Raw genomic sequence first — 13,273 nt, forward strand, 5'->3', positions numbered from 1 at the left:
CTCATTATCTACACAAAGTGGATCTGGTAATTAGATCCTTTGAATTATTTTTGGTAATATGATCACCAATGCATAAAAATATGTATGCGTAATATCATATTACGCATACATATTTTTAATATTTTTATACATATTATGTATAAAATGATATACATATATGACCACTTCGACCGACATTTAAAAAGAATAATCCAACACATTTATCTCATATATATATATATATATATATATATATATATATATATATATATAGTAATACCAATTCATAAAATTCTAATCCAATCTGTTGCAATTCATTTTACCAGCGTTTAAAAAGTTTTGAGGACTTTACCACACTCTTACGAAGAATTATGAGCACAATGAAGACCCCCTGCCCTACTCTTTCAGCACCAGAGCTAGCCTTCATCAGGGGGAGAGGGAGAGGGGGGCAAACACCGTATGGGACTTGACTTTCACTCTTACAATAAATTGTGTGTACGGTAATGGTTACAAGCAGAACACAGTGTTTAATGGGAGGAAAGTCTATCTCATTGGTGTGTAATAGGGAGTCCAGATACTCTCTTTCTCTTTCTTTCTCACTGTCCCCTCTTTCTTTCTCTCATCTCTCTTGACCTCTACATGTGACAGCTGGCTTCGACTAAGAGCAGTGGTTTCGTGGGGATTTTTTTAGTGGGGGTGTATGGTGTCATCAAAAAGGATTTCTTTGCAAGAAAAAATATAATTTAAAATCCACAAACAACATATGTGTAATCCGGGGCATATAAAGACTGGGACCAGAAAATATTTACTTTATCTGCATTGAAACCCATATTTATGATCTCATAGGTCCCATGGGGTCTACCGGAAAGGGCAGGACGAATCGCCACTCAATTCATGGTCATCTCACCCTATTCCGGTGATGCATTAGTAGAAGATCAGTTGTTTAACCAAATGCATTTTTTTGTACTGATGTTACTCGTTGCTGTCGGTAATTTACAAGTTAAGGGCTGATTATGGTTTCCCGTCGAAGTTACAAACATCTCCGATGGAGTTAGATTGGACTCTGCTGAGAAAAACATCTGAATGGCTACACCATGTATGCCAAGCCGTTTCAGTTGTAGCCTGATTAAATCTGATTCTAGTAAGAATTTAATTCAGACCAGTCAAAATATAATTCTGACTATTAATTGAAGATATTAATGAAGATTAACCGAGATTTAAAACACTTAGACTAATTTAAGAGAGAGAGTGCAAAAGAAATCGAGGGGTCCGGAGCAAGAATTGACAAAAGACTTTATCGTGCAACAACGACAACAGCCTGAGTGGGTTTGCAAAGTCACTGGCTGGACTTCGGTCCCAGCCCTCCTTTATACACATACAGGAACTTCTTTAATACAATGGAGGTTCCCTTTGTCCCTAATGAGGTTTTCCGCCTTGTCTCTTCGTCTCAGCATGTTATCAACCGTGCCCCGGTCTGAGGTACGCAGGGATTAGCCTTGTCAGTCAAAATGACCCACGCCTGAAAGGTGGAGGTCAACATGACTTGACCCCGCAGTTCCCAGGGCATTTCTACGTACCTCCCATCTGGTGTGAACCCAGACTCAGGCGTCATGTGTTTTCCACTATTTAAAATATTAAGCCTATTAATAATCATGGTTTACTATAGAATATACTCACTAATTTCTACCACAATATCGTTAAGTATTTTATTTGTACTAGTTAATGTTTTATTATGGATATCTTAAATATATCTCGTATCGGTAGATTAAGGTAGGCCTATGTCATTATTAATAGGGTATAGGCCCTACTGTCATAAAAAAGCTATAAGGTCGCACAAAGTGAGGAAGTGGTCTACCCCTGAATGGTAGCCAGAGCATCTCTCCTATTTGCTAAAAATAAATAAAGTAGTACCAATCTGAACAGAAGGGCTGCACATCTTATTGAAGACGTTTGCATTAGTTTGCATTAGAGTTAAAGTTTTTTTATTTAAGGGTTAAGGGTTTTGTTATTAAGCATTTCGCTTTCATTGAGTTTAAATAGATATAAAATGTTAAGGCTCTGTTTGGAATTTTGTGAACCAAAATCAAGTGTTTGACGCCGGCAAAACACCCATCTATCAATGGCTCTGGTCGCATTAAGAGACACACGAACACACACACACACGCGCACACGCACACACACACACACACACACACACACACACACACACACACACACACACACACACACACACACACACTGTGTGAAAGCAGCTATTGAGTCTGCGCATGGTCAGTTTAGCTCAGATATCTCTCTCTCTCTCTCTCTCTCTCTCTCTCTCTCTCTCTCTCTCTCTCTCTCTCTCTCTCTCTCTCTCTCTCTCTCTCTCTCTCTCTCTCTCTCTCTCTCTCTCTCTCTCTCTCTCTCTCCAGCTCTTCCTCGCAATAGCCTCAATCCCTGGATTCAAACCGGTCTCTCGATGTCGCGATGTCTCTGATTATCAATAGGCCTGCCAGGTAAGTGTCTCATCTCTGTGACATTGTGATCTATCTGTTTAGTCATCGCGTGTATCGACGTCAGGCGGGTTATCATCCTCCGCGGCCGCCGTTGTCGTTAACGACGCGGGGTTATTGCGTCGCGAGGCGGACCTTGAAGGAGGGGGTGGGGGGTGGTCGTCCATCTCCATCACCACAAGCCCTTATCTTAGCCTCCTCGTGACATTATCTCTGGTCGATCGGATCCTCGGTATCCTCACGAGCCCGAATCAGACGTGTTTTGTGATGACATCACAAGGTCGGCTTGAGAGGGGCGGCTGTGTTGAGGTGCGGAAAGACCGCGTCAGCAGGCAGCGATACTACGACTGGTTTTGGCTTCATTAGGAATATATTTTATGGAGGCAATTTAATTAAAAAAAAAACTGCTTTCGTGCTTTCACTATTTCATATTCATTTTTGTGCCAGCCGTATTGATGTAGTGTGTGTGTTTGTGCGTGTTTGTGTGTGATTGAGAGAGAGAGAGAGAGAGAGAGAGAGAGAGAGAGAGAGAGAGAGAGAGGGATAGGGAGAGAGGCTGTGTGTGTGTGTGTGTGTGTGTGTGTGTGTGTGTGTGTGTGTGTGTGTGTGTGTGTGTGTGAGAGAGAGAGAGTGTGCGCGTGCATGCGAGCATCGTTTGACTTCTCTAACAGACATTTCTGCATTGTGTTCGTTAGTCAACATAAATCGGACTGAAGGCGTCGTTCCAACGACATGAGCACATCGCGCGGGGTCCGATGGAAGCGTCTTTCAACGCCGTAGAGCTGCGCGAGATCGGAAAGAATGGAGGCGGCGCGCGAAACGCCGCCGCTCCGGTACCGACCTCAGCACCGTGGACAGCGACCAGGCCCGGGGCGGGAGGCGCCTGCCGCGGCTTCGACAACGCGTCATACCAGCAGGATGAGGGGCAACCCAGTGGACCACAGGGAGGACAGCCCGGTCGACCCTGCACCCTCGCATTGAACCAAGTGAGTAGCCTGTTGCTTTCAAACCCTAATGTTCCCTTCAGTTTCGACAGATTCATCAAGCATGCCTACAGGTAGATCGAAGACATAGGGGATTGAACCCAGAACCTTGGGAGAACAAAACTCTTCAGTTCTAGATCAGTCGTCCCATATTGTTTTTGTCTTGTGATGTAAATTAATTTATTCTATGTCTTATTAGACCACAAGATGTCAAAGCTAACATTAGTAGGCCTACCTCATTGTAACACACACTTTTTTTAGTACCAACAACAGTTCAGACTAGTTCCTGCTTTGGCAGAAGTGGTCAAGAAAACAATATACAGTTTATGGTTCGGAGATTAATCAGATCCTATAAACGTGGCTTCTATACCAGGTATCCCGCCCATACTAGACTGAAGATTTACCTGTATCCGGGAGATGTTTCGTGAACCACCTCCAGAGTGCATCTCCGTTTACGTTGTATCTCTGAATAAACCATTGTGTTAAACCTTTACCAATCATCAAGTCATGCCTAGCCCCGAAACCGCGATTCATCACCTGTAACCCCATTTTGGTTAGTTTCTTTGAGACCCCAACTTCTTAAATTGAGTTTAGCATCTGCTTGCCCACAATCGTTCCCCAATCGTTTTAACCCCCTCCACATCTGCCAGTAGATATTACTGGCAGATGTTCAGATGATCAAGCCTAGTGGAGTAGAAAGCCTATCAATGATTAGTTGCTATAAATCACTGTCTATAGACAAGGCCCCCAGAGCATGCTGGGTGAATAGATTATCCCCCTTCTCTTCTCTCTTCCCCTTTCTCTCTGTCTTTTCTCCTCTCCTCTCTCTTCCCATCTCCTCTCCTCTCTCTCTTCCTATTCTCCTTCTCTCCTCTCTTCCTATTCTCCTCTCCTCTCTCTCTTCCTATTCTCCTCCTCTCCTCTCTCTTCCTATTCTCCTCTCCTCTCTTCCTATTCTCCTCTCCTCTCTTCCTATTCTCCTCTCCTTTCTCTCTTCCTATTCTCCTCTCCTCTCTCTCTTCCTATTCTCCTTCTCTCCTCTCTTCCTATTCTCCTCTCCTCTCTCTTCCTATTCTCCTCTCCTCTCTCTTCCTATTCTCCTCCTCTCCTCTCTCTTCCTATTCTCCTCCTCTCCTCTCTCTTCCTATTCTCCTCTCCTCTCTCTTCCTATTCTCCTCTCCTTTCTCTCTTCCTATTCTCCTCTCCTCTCCCTTCTCTCTTCCTTTCCTCCCCGCCAGAACACACAATTACACCGACTTCCAGTTTCACGGATTCTTTCCATTCCCTCCCCCTGTTCACCTCCTCTCCTCTCCAGGAGACCCTCCCCCAGCGGCCCGCTCCTCCCCACCCTCCCCCTCCACACTCCTACGGCGACGAGGAGGAGGCGGGCGGCGGCGAGGAGGAGGGGGGCGTGGAGCTGGCGGCGCGGGTCAGCGTGGAGGACCGGGCGGCCGACTACGGCTTCGTGCTGGCGCTGGTGTTCCTGCTGAGCGGCATGGTGCTGGTGCTGGTGGCCTACAGCATCCCCCGCGACGCCCACCTGCTCAACCGGCAGGCGGTGTCTGCGCGGCGCATGGAGCGCCTGGAGGCCTACTACTCGGCGCTGGGCACCCACCTGGACCGCTGCATCATCGCGGGGCTGGGGCTTCTCACCCTCGGGGGCATGCTGCTCTCGGTGCTGCTGATGGCGTCCGTGTGCCACGGGGGGGCCGCGGGGCGGCGCCGGCGTGGGGGCAGGGGCGGGGGCTTCGTCGGGCCCAAGCGGACGTACGGTTCGGTGCACCTGCGGCTCACACAGCTGGCGGCGGCGCCCGGCGGGGAGGGGCCGGTTGCCGCGACGACCGCGGTGACCACGACGACGACGACGGAGGGGAGTGGCCGCAACGCCGGGGTTGGACGGGAAGAGGGCAAGGCGGATGTTTCCGTACCCGCTCGTGCTTGGCAGGGCGTGGTCTAGCCGCACATGTGACAGGAAGTGACAACGTGGTCATGGTCAACCCGCCCAGGAAATATACACGAAGTTGAGGAGAAGCACATCCTGAGCACAATGCTCTGAAAACGGGGATCTAAAGAAGGTTTCTATTATTTTAGTTATTTACAGTAAATAAATTAGAAATAGAGATCATATACTGTATGGAAAGGTTATCTACAAAGGTTAAAAGTTATAAACATTATATAAAGCTTATTTAAATAACTTATGTACTGTATATTAAGGTTCTTTTTCTAACTTCGCTCAGTGTTTCACCTTGGGAATCGCCTAGGCGTGACCTACTACTGGGAGCTCCAATTGCACCACGTCTGTCCTTGACAGACAGGTCGGACTGTACCACAGGGTCCCGCCCCCTGCACTTATACAGTCGACCCGCCCTCCTCAAATAATTTCTCGCTTTTTTCCCGTGAGAAAGCTACTCAAGCTCCCTCAGCTCATCTAGGTTAGCTTTATAAACTGCTTAACAGTTCACAGACGGGCCGTCAAGGATTCCGTCGTCTAACGCAGTGGTAGGCTTTTAACCTGGTTCGGCTGAGTAATAAGTAATATTATCGGTGGTGCTGGATGCCCTGTCTCATCACCCTTTTGAGCCGTTGGAGGCAGTGGGGATGAAGTTTGTGTCGCTGAAGGTGGTGTTGCTCTTAACTTTAACCACAGCTAAGTGTGTGAGTGATTTACAGGCATTGTCTCTCCGTCCTTCCTGCTTGCAGTTTGCTCCGGGGATCTCCAAGGTCTGCCTGCGGCCCAATCCGGCTTTTGTGCCAAAGGTGGTTGAGTCGACCCATAGGTGTCTCACGGTGGAACTGTCGGCGTTTCATCCGCCTCCGTTCTCCTCTGCGGAGGAGCAGAGACTCAATACATTATGCCCAGTACGGGCCCTACATGTATATGTGAGTCGGTCAGCTGCTTTTCGGAAAAGGGATCAGCTGTTCGGGTCTTGGGCCACTCCCCATAGAGGCAAGCCTTTGTCCCACCAGAGGCTGTCCCACTGGATTGTGGAGGCTATATCTCTTACTTATGAAAGTAGGGGCTTGCAGCCCCCCCATGGCTTGAGGGCCCACTCCACAAGGGGTATGGCTACTTCATGGGCCTTATTCAGGGGAGTGTCGGTGAGTGACATTTGTGCTGCGGCGAGCTGGGCTACGCCTCACACCTTTGTAAGGTTTTATAGGCTGGATGTCTCAGGGCCTTCTGTTTCTCAAGCCGTGCTGGAGACGATCTCACCAGACTCAAAGTGATGTTTGCTGCCTGGCTGAATTTGCATGGCTTCGGGAGACATATGCAATACGGGAGTGGTCTATATCTCCCATAGTGAAACACCGAGCGAAGTTAGAAAAATAACTTTGGGTTACTTAACGTAATCCCTGGTTCTTTGATAACAGAGTGAGGTGTTTCACCAACACGTCCCTCCTTGCATTTACACGGAAAGAAACCGGTATAGAATGATTTGAGGAGGGCGGGTCGACTGTATAAGTGCAGGGGGCGGGACCCTGTGGCACAGTCCGACCTGTCTGTCAAGGACAGACGTGGTGCAATTGGAGCTTCCAGTAGTAATAATAATAATAATAATAAATGAAATTTATATAGCGCTTAATATGGTACTCTAAGACGCTTTATTTTTATTTATTTATTATTTATTTATTATTATTTTTAGTAGGTCACGCCTAGGCGATTCCTATAGTGAAACACCTCACTCTGTTATCAAAGAACCAGGGATTACGTTAAGTAACCCAAAGTTATCTATAGTGTTATAAATAACTTATACACATTATAAAGGTTATCTATAAAAGGTTATATAGAACTTATATTCTGTATAAAGGTTATCTATAAAGTTAAATATAACTTAGAACTATAAATATAACTTATAAATATAATATAACTTATATTCAGTATAAAGGTTATTTATAAACATTATATATAACTTATATACAGTATAAATGTTATCTATAAATATTATTTATAATTGTTCAAAACTTATATATGAAATACATTCAGTGGAGAAAAGATTATGGTTGTTTTAAGTAACAGAGCAGAAAGCCCTATTCTTGTGTAATAATATAATGTTACTCTAATAATAATATTCTACTCTAAAAGCACATTTACGAGCTAGAGCCACCAGAAATGCTAGCTCTTGCACAAACAAAAAGAGGCGATTAAGTCCGCCAGCTTATATTCACCTTAATAAATCTGTGAATGCAGATTTTTAGATTGAATAAGGATTAAACAATTTATCACCGAGGATTACTATCAGATTTATATAGAAGAAGGATTGCTAGCGACCAGCAGATATAATAACAAAGCAATGCTAAGGCTTTAGATTCATACATGAAACTACCAAATTACCAAATTAAGAGTCCCCTTGAAAATAAAAGCCTATACATTGTCCTCTACATTGTTTTGTTGTGAGAGACATTCCGATGGGTTTCACAGTGAGACGCTCCTTGTGTTGTCACAACACAGCCCGCTGCTTTTGGATTGGCTGGTCCCTAACGATGTAATCTACCCTGCACGGCGACATTACAGGGTATCAATCAGCAGCAGTCTTTTAGTTGCTACTGTTAGATGTTCGGGGTCAGGTGTTGTGTGACTCTAACCGCCCTTACCTGACCCGACCTTCAACCCCAGATACACAGGAAGCTGCTGCTATCACGGCAACGGCACCACAATCTGATCTCGGATTAGAGGACTTTGACGAACTGAAAGGCCATCACTGCAGGACAAATGTGACACCTGAATGTCCTGTGGCGTCCAAAGACTACTTTGTGTTCTCAGAGACCAGCGGACATGTTACGACCATCTCTCGTCCTTCCCTGTAAGATATGTCAACAGATGTTACCATGACGACGCCTTAAGACAGTCTGTTTTCTTCATGTGTATCATATATGCTGATGTTGGTAAGGTGAGCCCTATAGCCAGGTACTGAGGTACTGTAGCCTCACAAACACACACACACACACGCACAGACACACGCACACGCACACACACACACGCACACACACACACGCACACACACACACATATAACCACACAGACAGACGTTAAAGCAAGCAAACATTCACAACCAAGCACACGCATGCAAACACATACACACACATAGTACAAATAAAACATACACACACAGTCCATACCAGTATTTTACGGGGTATCGTTATGTATTGTTATGTTAAGTTTGATGGGAGGAGTCCGAATGTTACTCCAGGAGATGTTGTGAAAAGTGATTTTTTTTTTACATGTTATTTTTTGTAAAGGCAAAGCCAAAACATGAATCCTGAATGATGTTGTGTGAGTCAGGAAAAGGAATGTAACATGTTGACATAGTGGGATGATCCAGTATATATGCTGTCAGGATTAAACATGTTGTATATAAATCACCTCAGGCTGGGTTCAGAAGATCTACACTCTTAAGTGTTAATCTATGTCTACAAAAGGTAAGTTTTCGTCCAGTAACCCGTGTAGTCATACTTGGGGGGGTCTTCACAGCCTCCGACCTACGACGGTCAGGATCATGTCAGGGTCAAACAGGAAGCCACAAAGACACAAAAAATCAATCTGTAGGACTCGGTTACCATAGAAACGTTCTATTTATATCAAGGCGTGGTGCACAGGACCAGTTCTCAAATATCTTGGAAAGTCCTTGAAAACCAGAATGACCTATCACTCCTGACTTTGACCCGGCTATTACCCCAGCTAGCATGGTATATATGGTATCATTATATAGTTGAGTAGACATGAATACATATATATATATATATATATATATATATACACACAAGAAAAGATATACACATGTAAACATGTGAAGTAAAGTGTTCATAGAATATATGTTATGCATAGTGTAGTCGATAGTGTAGTATAAAATACCTTATTATTACAAACGTTTATGTATGGTGTGTGTGTACATACAGAGTGTCTGGACATGTGTAGGTGGATGTGTTGAGTTGTGGTGTGGACCTGTGAAGGTGAGTGTTGAACTAGGGCTGTGTGCATGTGTGGGTTGTTTCAACCTTACATTTGCTTTGTATTGATCTTTCTATAAATCACACGCTCAATCCATTTCATCTTTGTTTAGATGGGATGTTTTCATCTCTTAATGTTCCTCTCTCTTTTGTTTCTACTGAGTTGAGAGGGGAAAAAGGCATACTTCAGGAGAGAAACAGAATGGAAAAAGAGAAAACGAGTTTATTTTATTACTCGTGGAGGGAGAGCAGGGACAGCGCTCCCTGTGGTTTAACCCTAGTATTGCACTCGCTGTTGACCATTTGGTTTTAAGAGCAACTTACTGCGGCAGTTTGCTGATAAACCACGAGGTGGCAATGTGCCGTCTATTTTATTCTACAGTAAAAAAAAAAAGGGAGGGGGGGGGTGAGGAGGGAGATAGACATAGGGAGAGAGAGGGGGGACAGAGTTAGACAGACAGAGTGAGAAAGGGGGGACAGATAGACGCAAAAGAGAGAGACGGCGAGAGACAAACAACACAACAAACTACAAACAAAAAAGTTTTATTCAAGTGTTTGGCATGAAATATTTTCCCATTAGCAAATCAACAAAAACAGAAAACAATAATGAAAAACTCAGGTACCCAGTTAATTCTAGCAATCAGAACCCTGTGTATTAATACAGGTACCCGTTCAGTTTAACCAACCAGATAACAGCCTGTTATTCTACATGAGCTAAGCCAGTTGAACATTTCATCTGTTAGCGATAGAAGAGAACCAGTGAGGATCACTCCTTCTCAGCTGAGGAGAGGAGGGGAAGGAGAGGATAAGAAGAGGAGAGTAGGGGGAGAAGAGAAAGGAGGTCTTTAAAAGGCCCTTATTTTACCAACAGGTGAGAGTTTGATTACCAATCTGCCCTCTAGTGACATCGGTATTGGGAGTGTGCCCCTAGATGTTATATAATATGGATATTTGAGATAAGCCTACCAGTTGGTACAGTCCACTTGTCGACCGGTAAACTGATTTATCCATCATACATATGGGTGGACACTCCCTCTTATGATGTCACTAGAGGACAGATTTTGGAATGGCTTGTAATGGCCAATCACGCTCGCACAGGGCCCTTTAAGAAGGGAGGAGAGGGAACGACTAACGCTCAGCTTGTTTCTAAAGTGGGGAGAGGATCCGGAGCTACAGGTCTTTGCCTTAAAGACATATTAGTCACTATACTTATCATTATCAAGGGTGATTAGACCTCTGCTCCTTTGGGTTTTGAACTCATGACTTCGTCACACTCTATTCCAGTGTTCATAGGGTCGAGGCACAAGACCCCATCCCTGAACCCCTAACCCTGACCCCTAAACCATGATCCGGTCTCACTGGGTTCAAATTATTCGTCCAAGAAAGGTGGTGGACATGGAAAGAAATGTGCAAAATAAAACATTATTGTGTGGTTGTTTTGGCCCATAACATTCTCAAATCCATATAAATATAAATGGCACCTAGGCATTCACACCGACTTCTAAGACCCGTGTTTATTGGCCAGTCCCCTCAAGGGGGGCCATGACCAGATGATTTTTGACCAGTGACCAGCCTGCTATTGGTGGGGAGACCGGAAGTGATGGGGGTGGGAAGCAGGACTTCCTGGTTTGGTTCTACATGAACATGTCATCATATCCTGGAGGTGGCATATGGTCAGGATCTGGCCTGAAACACATTCACACAGATTATTAGCATATGTTGGTGGAGGAGAGAGGAGAGAGTGTGTGCACATGTATGTATGGATGATTAAACCACATGTGTGTGCGTGTTACTCACCCTGGTGTGTGTGTGTGTGTGTGTGTGTGTGTGTGTGTGTGTGTGTGTGTGTGTGTGTCTCTCTCACCCTGGTGTGTGTGTGTGTGTGTGTGTGTGTGTGTGTGTGTGTATGGTGTCCGTGTCAGTGTGTGTGTCTCACCCTGGCCGGTGGCGTCCGACTGGGCCAAAGGGGTCGAAGCGGGCCCCAGGCGGGACAGCTCCGGGGGGCAGGATGTCTGGGATCCCGCTGGAGGGGTCCAGACCGGACCGGGGGTAACCCGACCGCAGGGGGTCCATGATCATACCCCCAGGCCCACGAGCGCTGGGGGGACAGAGACAACCCAAACACGTTTCAGTCATATTATTATAACTATATTACCATGGAACGGGGGGGTGTGGGGGTGGGGGGGGGACTCACCCAAACGGGTCTAGGTCAGCTCCCCCGGTCGCGAAAGGAGGAACCATGTGGTCTGGCCTGAAAAACATGAAGGTGCCGGTAGGATTTAGGGGGCATCTTGCTCTGGGATTGGGAGACAATGGGGATTTAAACCCAGAACCTTGGGGTAGGGGTCAAAACCCTGACCACTGGACTATCCATGGGACATCTCGGTGACATCACGGTGACATTACTCACCAGGGCTGCTGTGACCCGGGGCGACGGGGGGGCATGCGCAGGGGGTCCTCTCCTCTTCGTCTCTCCTCATCCTCCCTGCGGCTCCGCCCTCCTGGCCGTTCACTGGCCTTGCCCACTACTGCCAGCAGCTGGGTCTTAACCATGTCTGACAGGCCAGCCATGTCCCTGAACACACTGCACACACACACACACACACACACACACACACACACACGTACGCAAAAACTGGGTTGACAAACTGCACATATTTGTCGTGCTATTTGCTCAGTTAATGGTGAATGGTGAGGATCTACGGTCCAACCTGTCGAACGCATCCAGCTGGTCTGCGTCCACTTGCTCACTGATGCTTATGGTCAGATCTGACACCTGCTGGGTACTAGACCTCTACATCGTCACACACACACACACACACACACACACACACACACACACACACACACACAAACAAACAAAAACACGATGTGTTGGCTGATCTGATGTACTTGTTTATATTGTAGAAGCATGATCTCTCTGTGTTCAAAATATTTCTGGCATAAACTCTCTCTCACAACCAAGGGCACAGAGGCTAGTAGTCACGACCAGTATAACTACGGAAGTATAACCTTGTTAACCCACCATGAGGTTGAAGATGAGGCTTGAGTCGGCCGTGATGGCTTTGAGCAGGATGTGGTCTTCGCTGTTGTTGCCTTGGTAACGCAGAGAGTACAGCTCCTTGTTGTCGCTCCACCCTGCGGGGAGCAACTCTGAGCGCCTGTCCCCAGCACAGGCCTGGGAGGGAGAGTAGAGAGAGGGGTGACGATCATGGTACAGTTGTACAGTGGTACCGGGAATGCAGTAGAGGTGTTGAGAAGACACCAGACCGTTTAGAGGCAGAATGGACAACAATAAATCATCCGACTGTTTTCTAGGAATTCAGACCAGCGCCAACCATCAGGTTTAACGAAATAAAAACAGTTTACATAAACCAAATGCTCCAAATGTTAATCAAGATAATGTAGGCACTAACGGGATCTGGGGCTTTTCAACCTCCTGTGGTATAAGCTCAGTAGTAACACGCAAGTTATCAAGTAGTAAACTCACTGTGTCCCCGGAGCCCACACATCTGTATCCACTCTTTATAATCTCCCAGTGAACGAAGCAGATCACAGCGTCTTGTGGGCAGTCGATTCTGCCGCCGACGCAAGTGTACAGCACTTCTAACCCAGCCATCGTCCTTAACGCAGATTCAAAGTTATTAAAAATGATTATAATAACCACCGAGTCACTCCTCCTTCAGGAGAATCGAAAATGAAAAGAGCTCCGGGATCCGATAATTCCAAAATAAAAGTTGACTACAGGCACCTGCAAATAAAATACAACGTTATCCTCAAAATGAAGGACATTCAAAACATTTGGCGGAATAGATTGACAATTATACTGAATTAATGTTAATTGTTTCTTTAAAAAAAAAAAAATACCAATAT

At 45.7% G+C, this 13,273-nt stretch overlaps 2 protein-coding genes across 3 annotated transcripts; one reads left to right on the top strand and one right to left on the bottom strand.

Annotated features, from left to right (window-relative positions):
• The first annotated feature begins 2,250 nt into the window (after positions 1–2,250).
• tmem74b (transmembrane protein 74B) lies at positions 2,251–8,815 on the top strand. 2 transcript variants are annotated; one of them, XM_060068907.1, is made up of 3 exons: positions 2,251–2,474; positions 3,167–3,457; positions 4,770–8,815. In XM_060068907.1, the coding sequence occupies exons 2-3, from the start codon at positions 3,227–3,229 to the stop codon at positions 5,409–5,411; spliced, it is 873 nt and encodes a 290-aa protein (XP_059924890.1). In that variant the 5' UTR covers positions 2,251–2,474; positions 3,167–3,226; the 3' UTR covers positions 5,412–8,815. The 2 variants fall into 2 exon arrangements, with proteins under 2 accessions (XP_059924890.1, XP_059924891.1); XM_060068908.1 differs by lacking the exon at positions 2,251–2,474 and adding an exon at positions 2,622–2,780.
• A 1,112-nt stretch (positions 8,816–9,927) lies between these two features.
• On the bottom strand, positions 9,928–13,128 carry psmf1 (proteasome inhibitor subunit 1). Its single transcript, XM_060068909.1, has 7 exons — positions 12,891–13,128; positions 12,426–12,578; positions 12,112–12,194; positions 11,811–11,984; positions 11,595–11,651; positions 11,337–11,498; positions 9,928–11,086 (listed from the first exon to the last, which is right to left on the bottom strand). The coding sequence occupies exons 1-7, from the start codon at positions 13,017–13,019 to the stop codon at positions 11,035–11,037; spliced, it is 810 nt and encodes a 269-aa protein (XP_059924892.1). The 5' UTR covers positions 13,020–13,128; the 3' UTR covers positions 9,928–11,034.
• Between the last annotated feature and the right edge of the window lie 145 nt (positions 13,129–13,273).

This window comes from Gadus macrocephalus, chromosome 13 (assembly GCF_031168955.1).
Source record: "Gadus macrocephalus chromosome 13, ASM3116895v1".
Classification (NCBI taxonomy): domain Eukaryota; kingdom Metazoa; phylum Chordata; class Actinopteri; order Gadiformes; family Gadidae; genus Gadus; species Gadus macrocephalus.

What these genes read in the sequence shown, in the direction of transcription:
- tmem74b (XM_060068907.1), top strand. Translation starts at nt 3,227, where the DNA reads ATGGAAGCGTCTTTCAACGCCGTAGAGCTGCGCGAGATCGGAAAGAAT. An exon ending in GCACCCTCGCATTGAACCAA is followed by an intron (nt 3,458 to 4,769) that starts GTGAGTAGCCTG and finishes TCTCCTCTCCAG; the next exon opens with GAGACCCTCCCCCAGCGGCC.
- psmf1 (XM_060068909.1), bottom strand. Translation starts at nt 13,019, where the DNA reads ATGGCTGGGTTAGAAGTGCTGTACACTTGCGTCGGCGGCAGAATCGAC. An exon ending in CCCGGGTCACAGCAGCCCTG is followed by an intron (nt 11,652 to 11,810) that starts GTGAGTAATGTC and finishes CATGTTTTTCAG; the next exon opens with GCCAGACCACATGGTTCCTC. An exon ending in GTCGGACGCCACCGGCCAGG is followed by an intron (nt 11,087 to 11,336) that starts GTGAGACACACA and finishes AATGTGTTTCAG; the next exon opens with GCCAGATCCTGACCATATGC.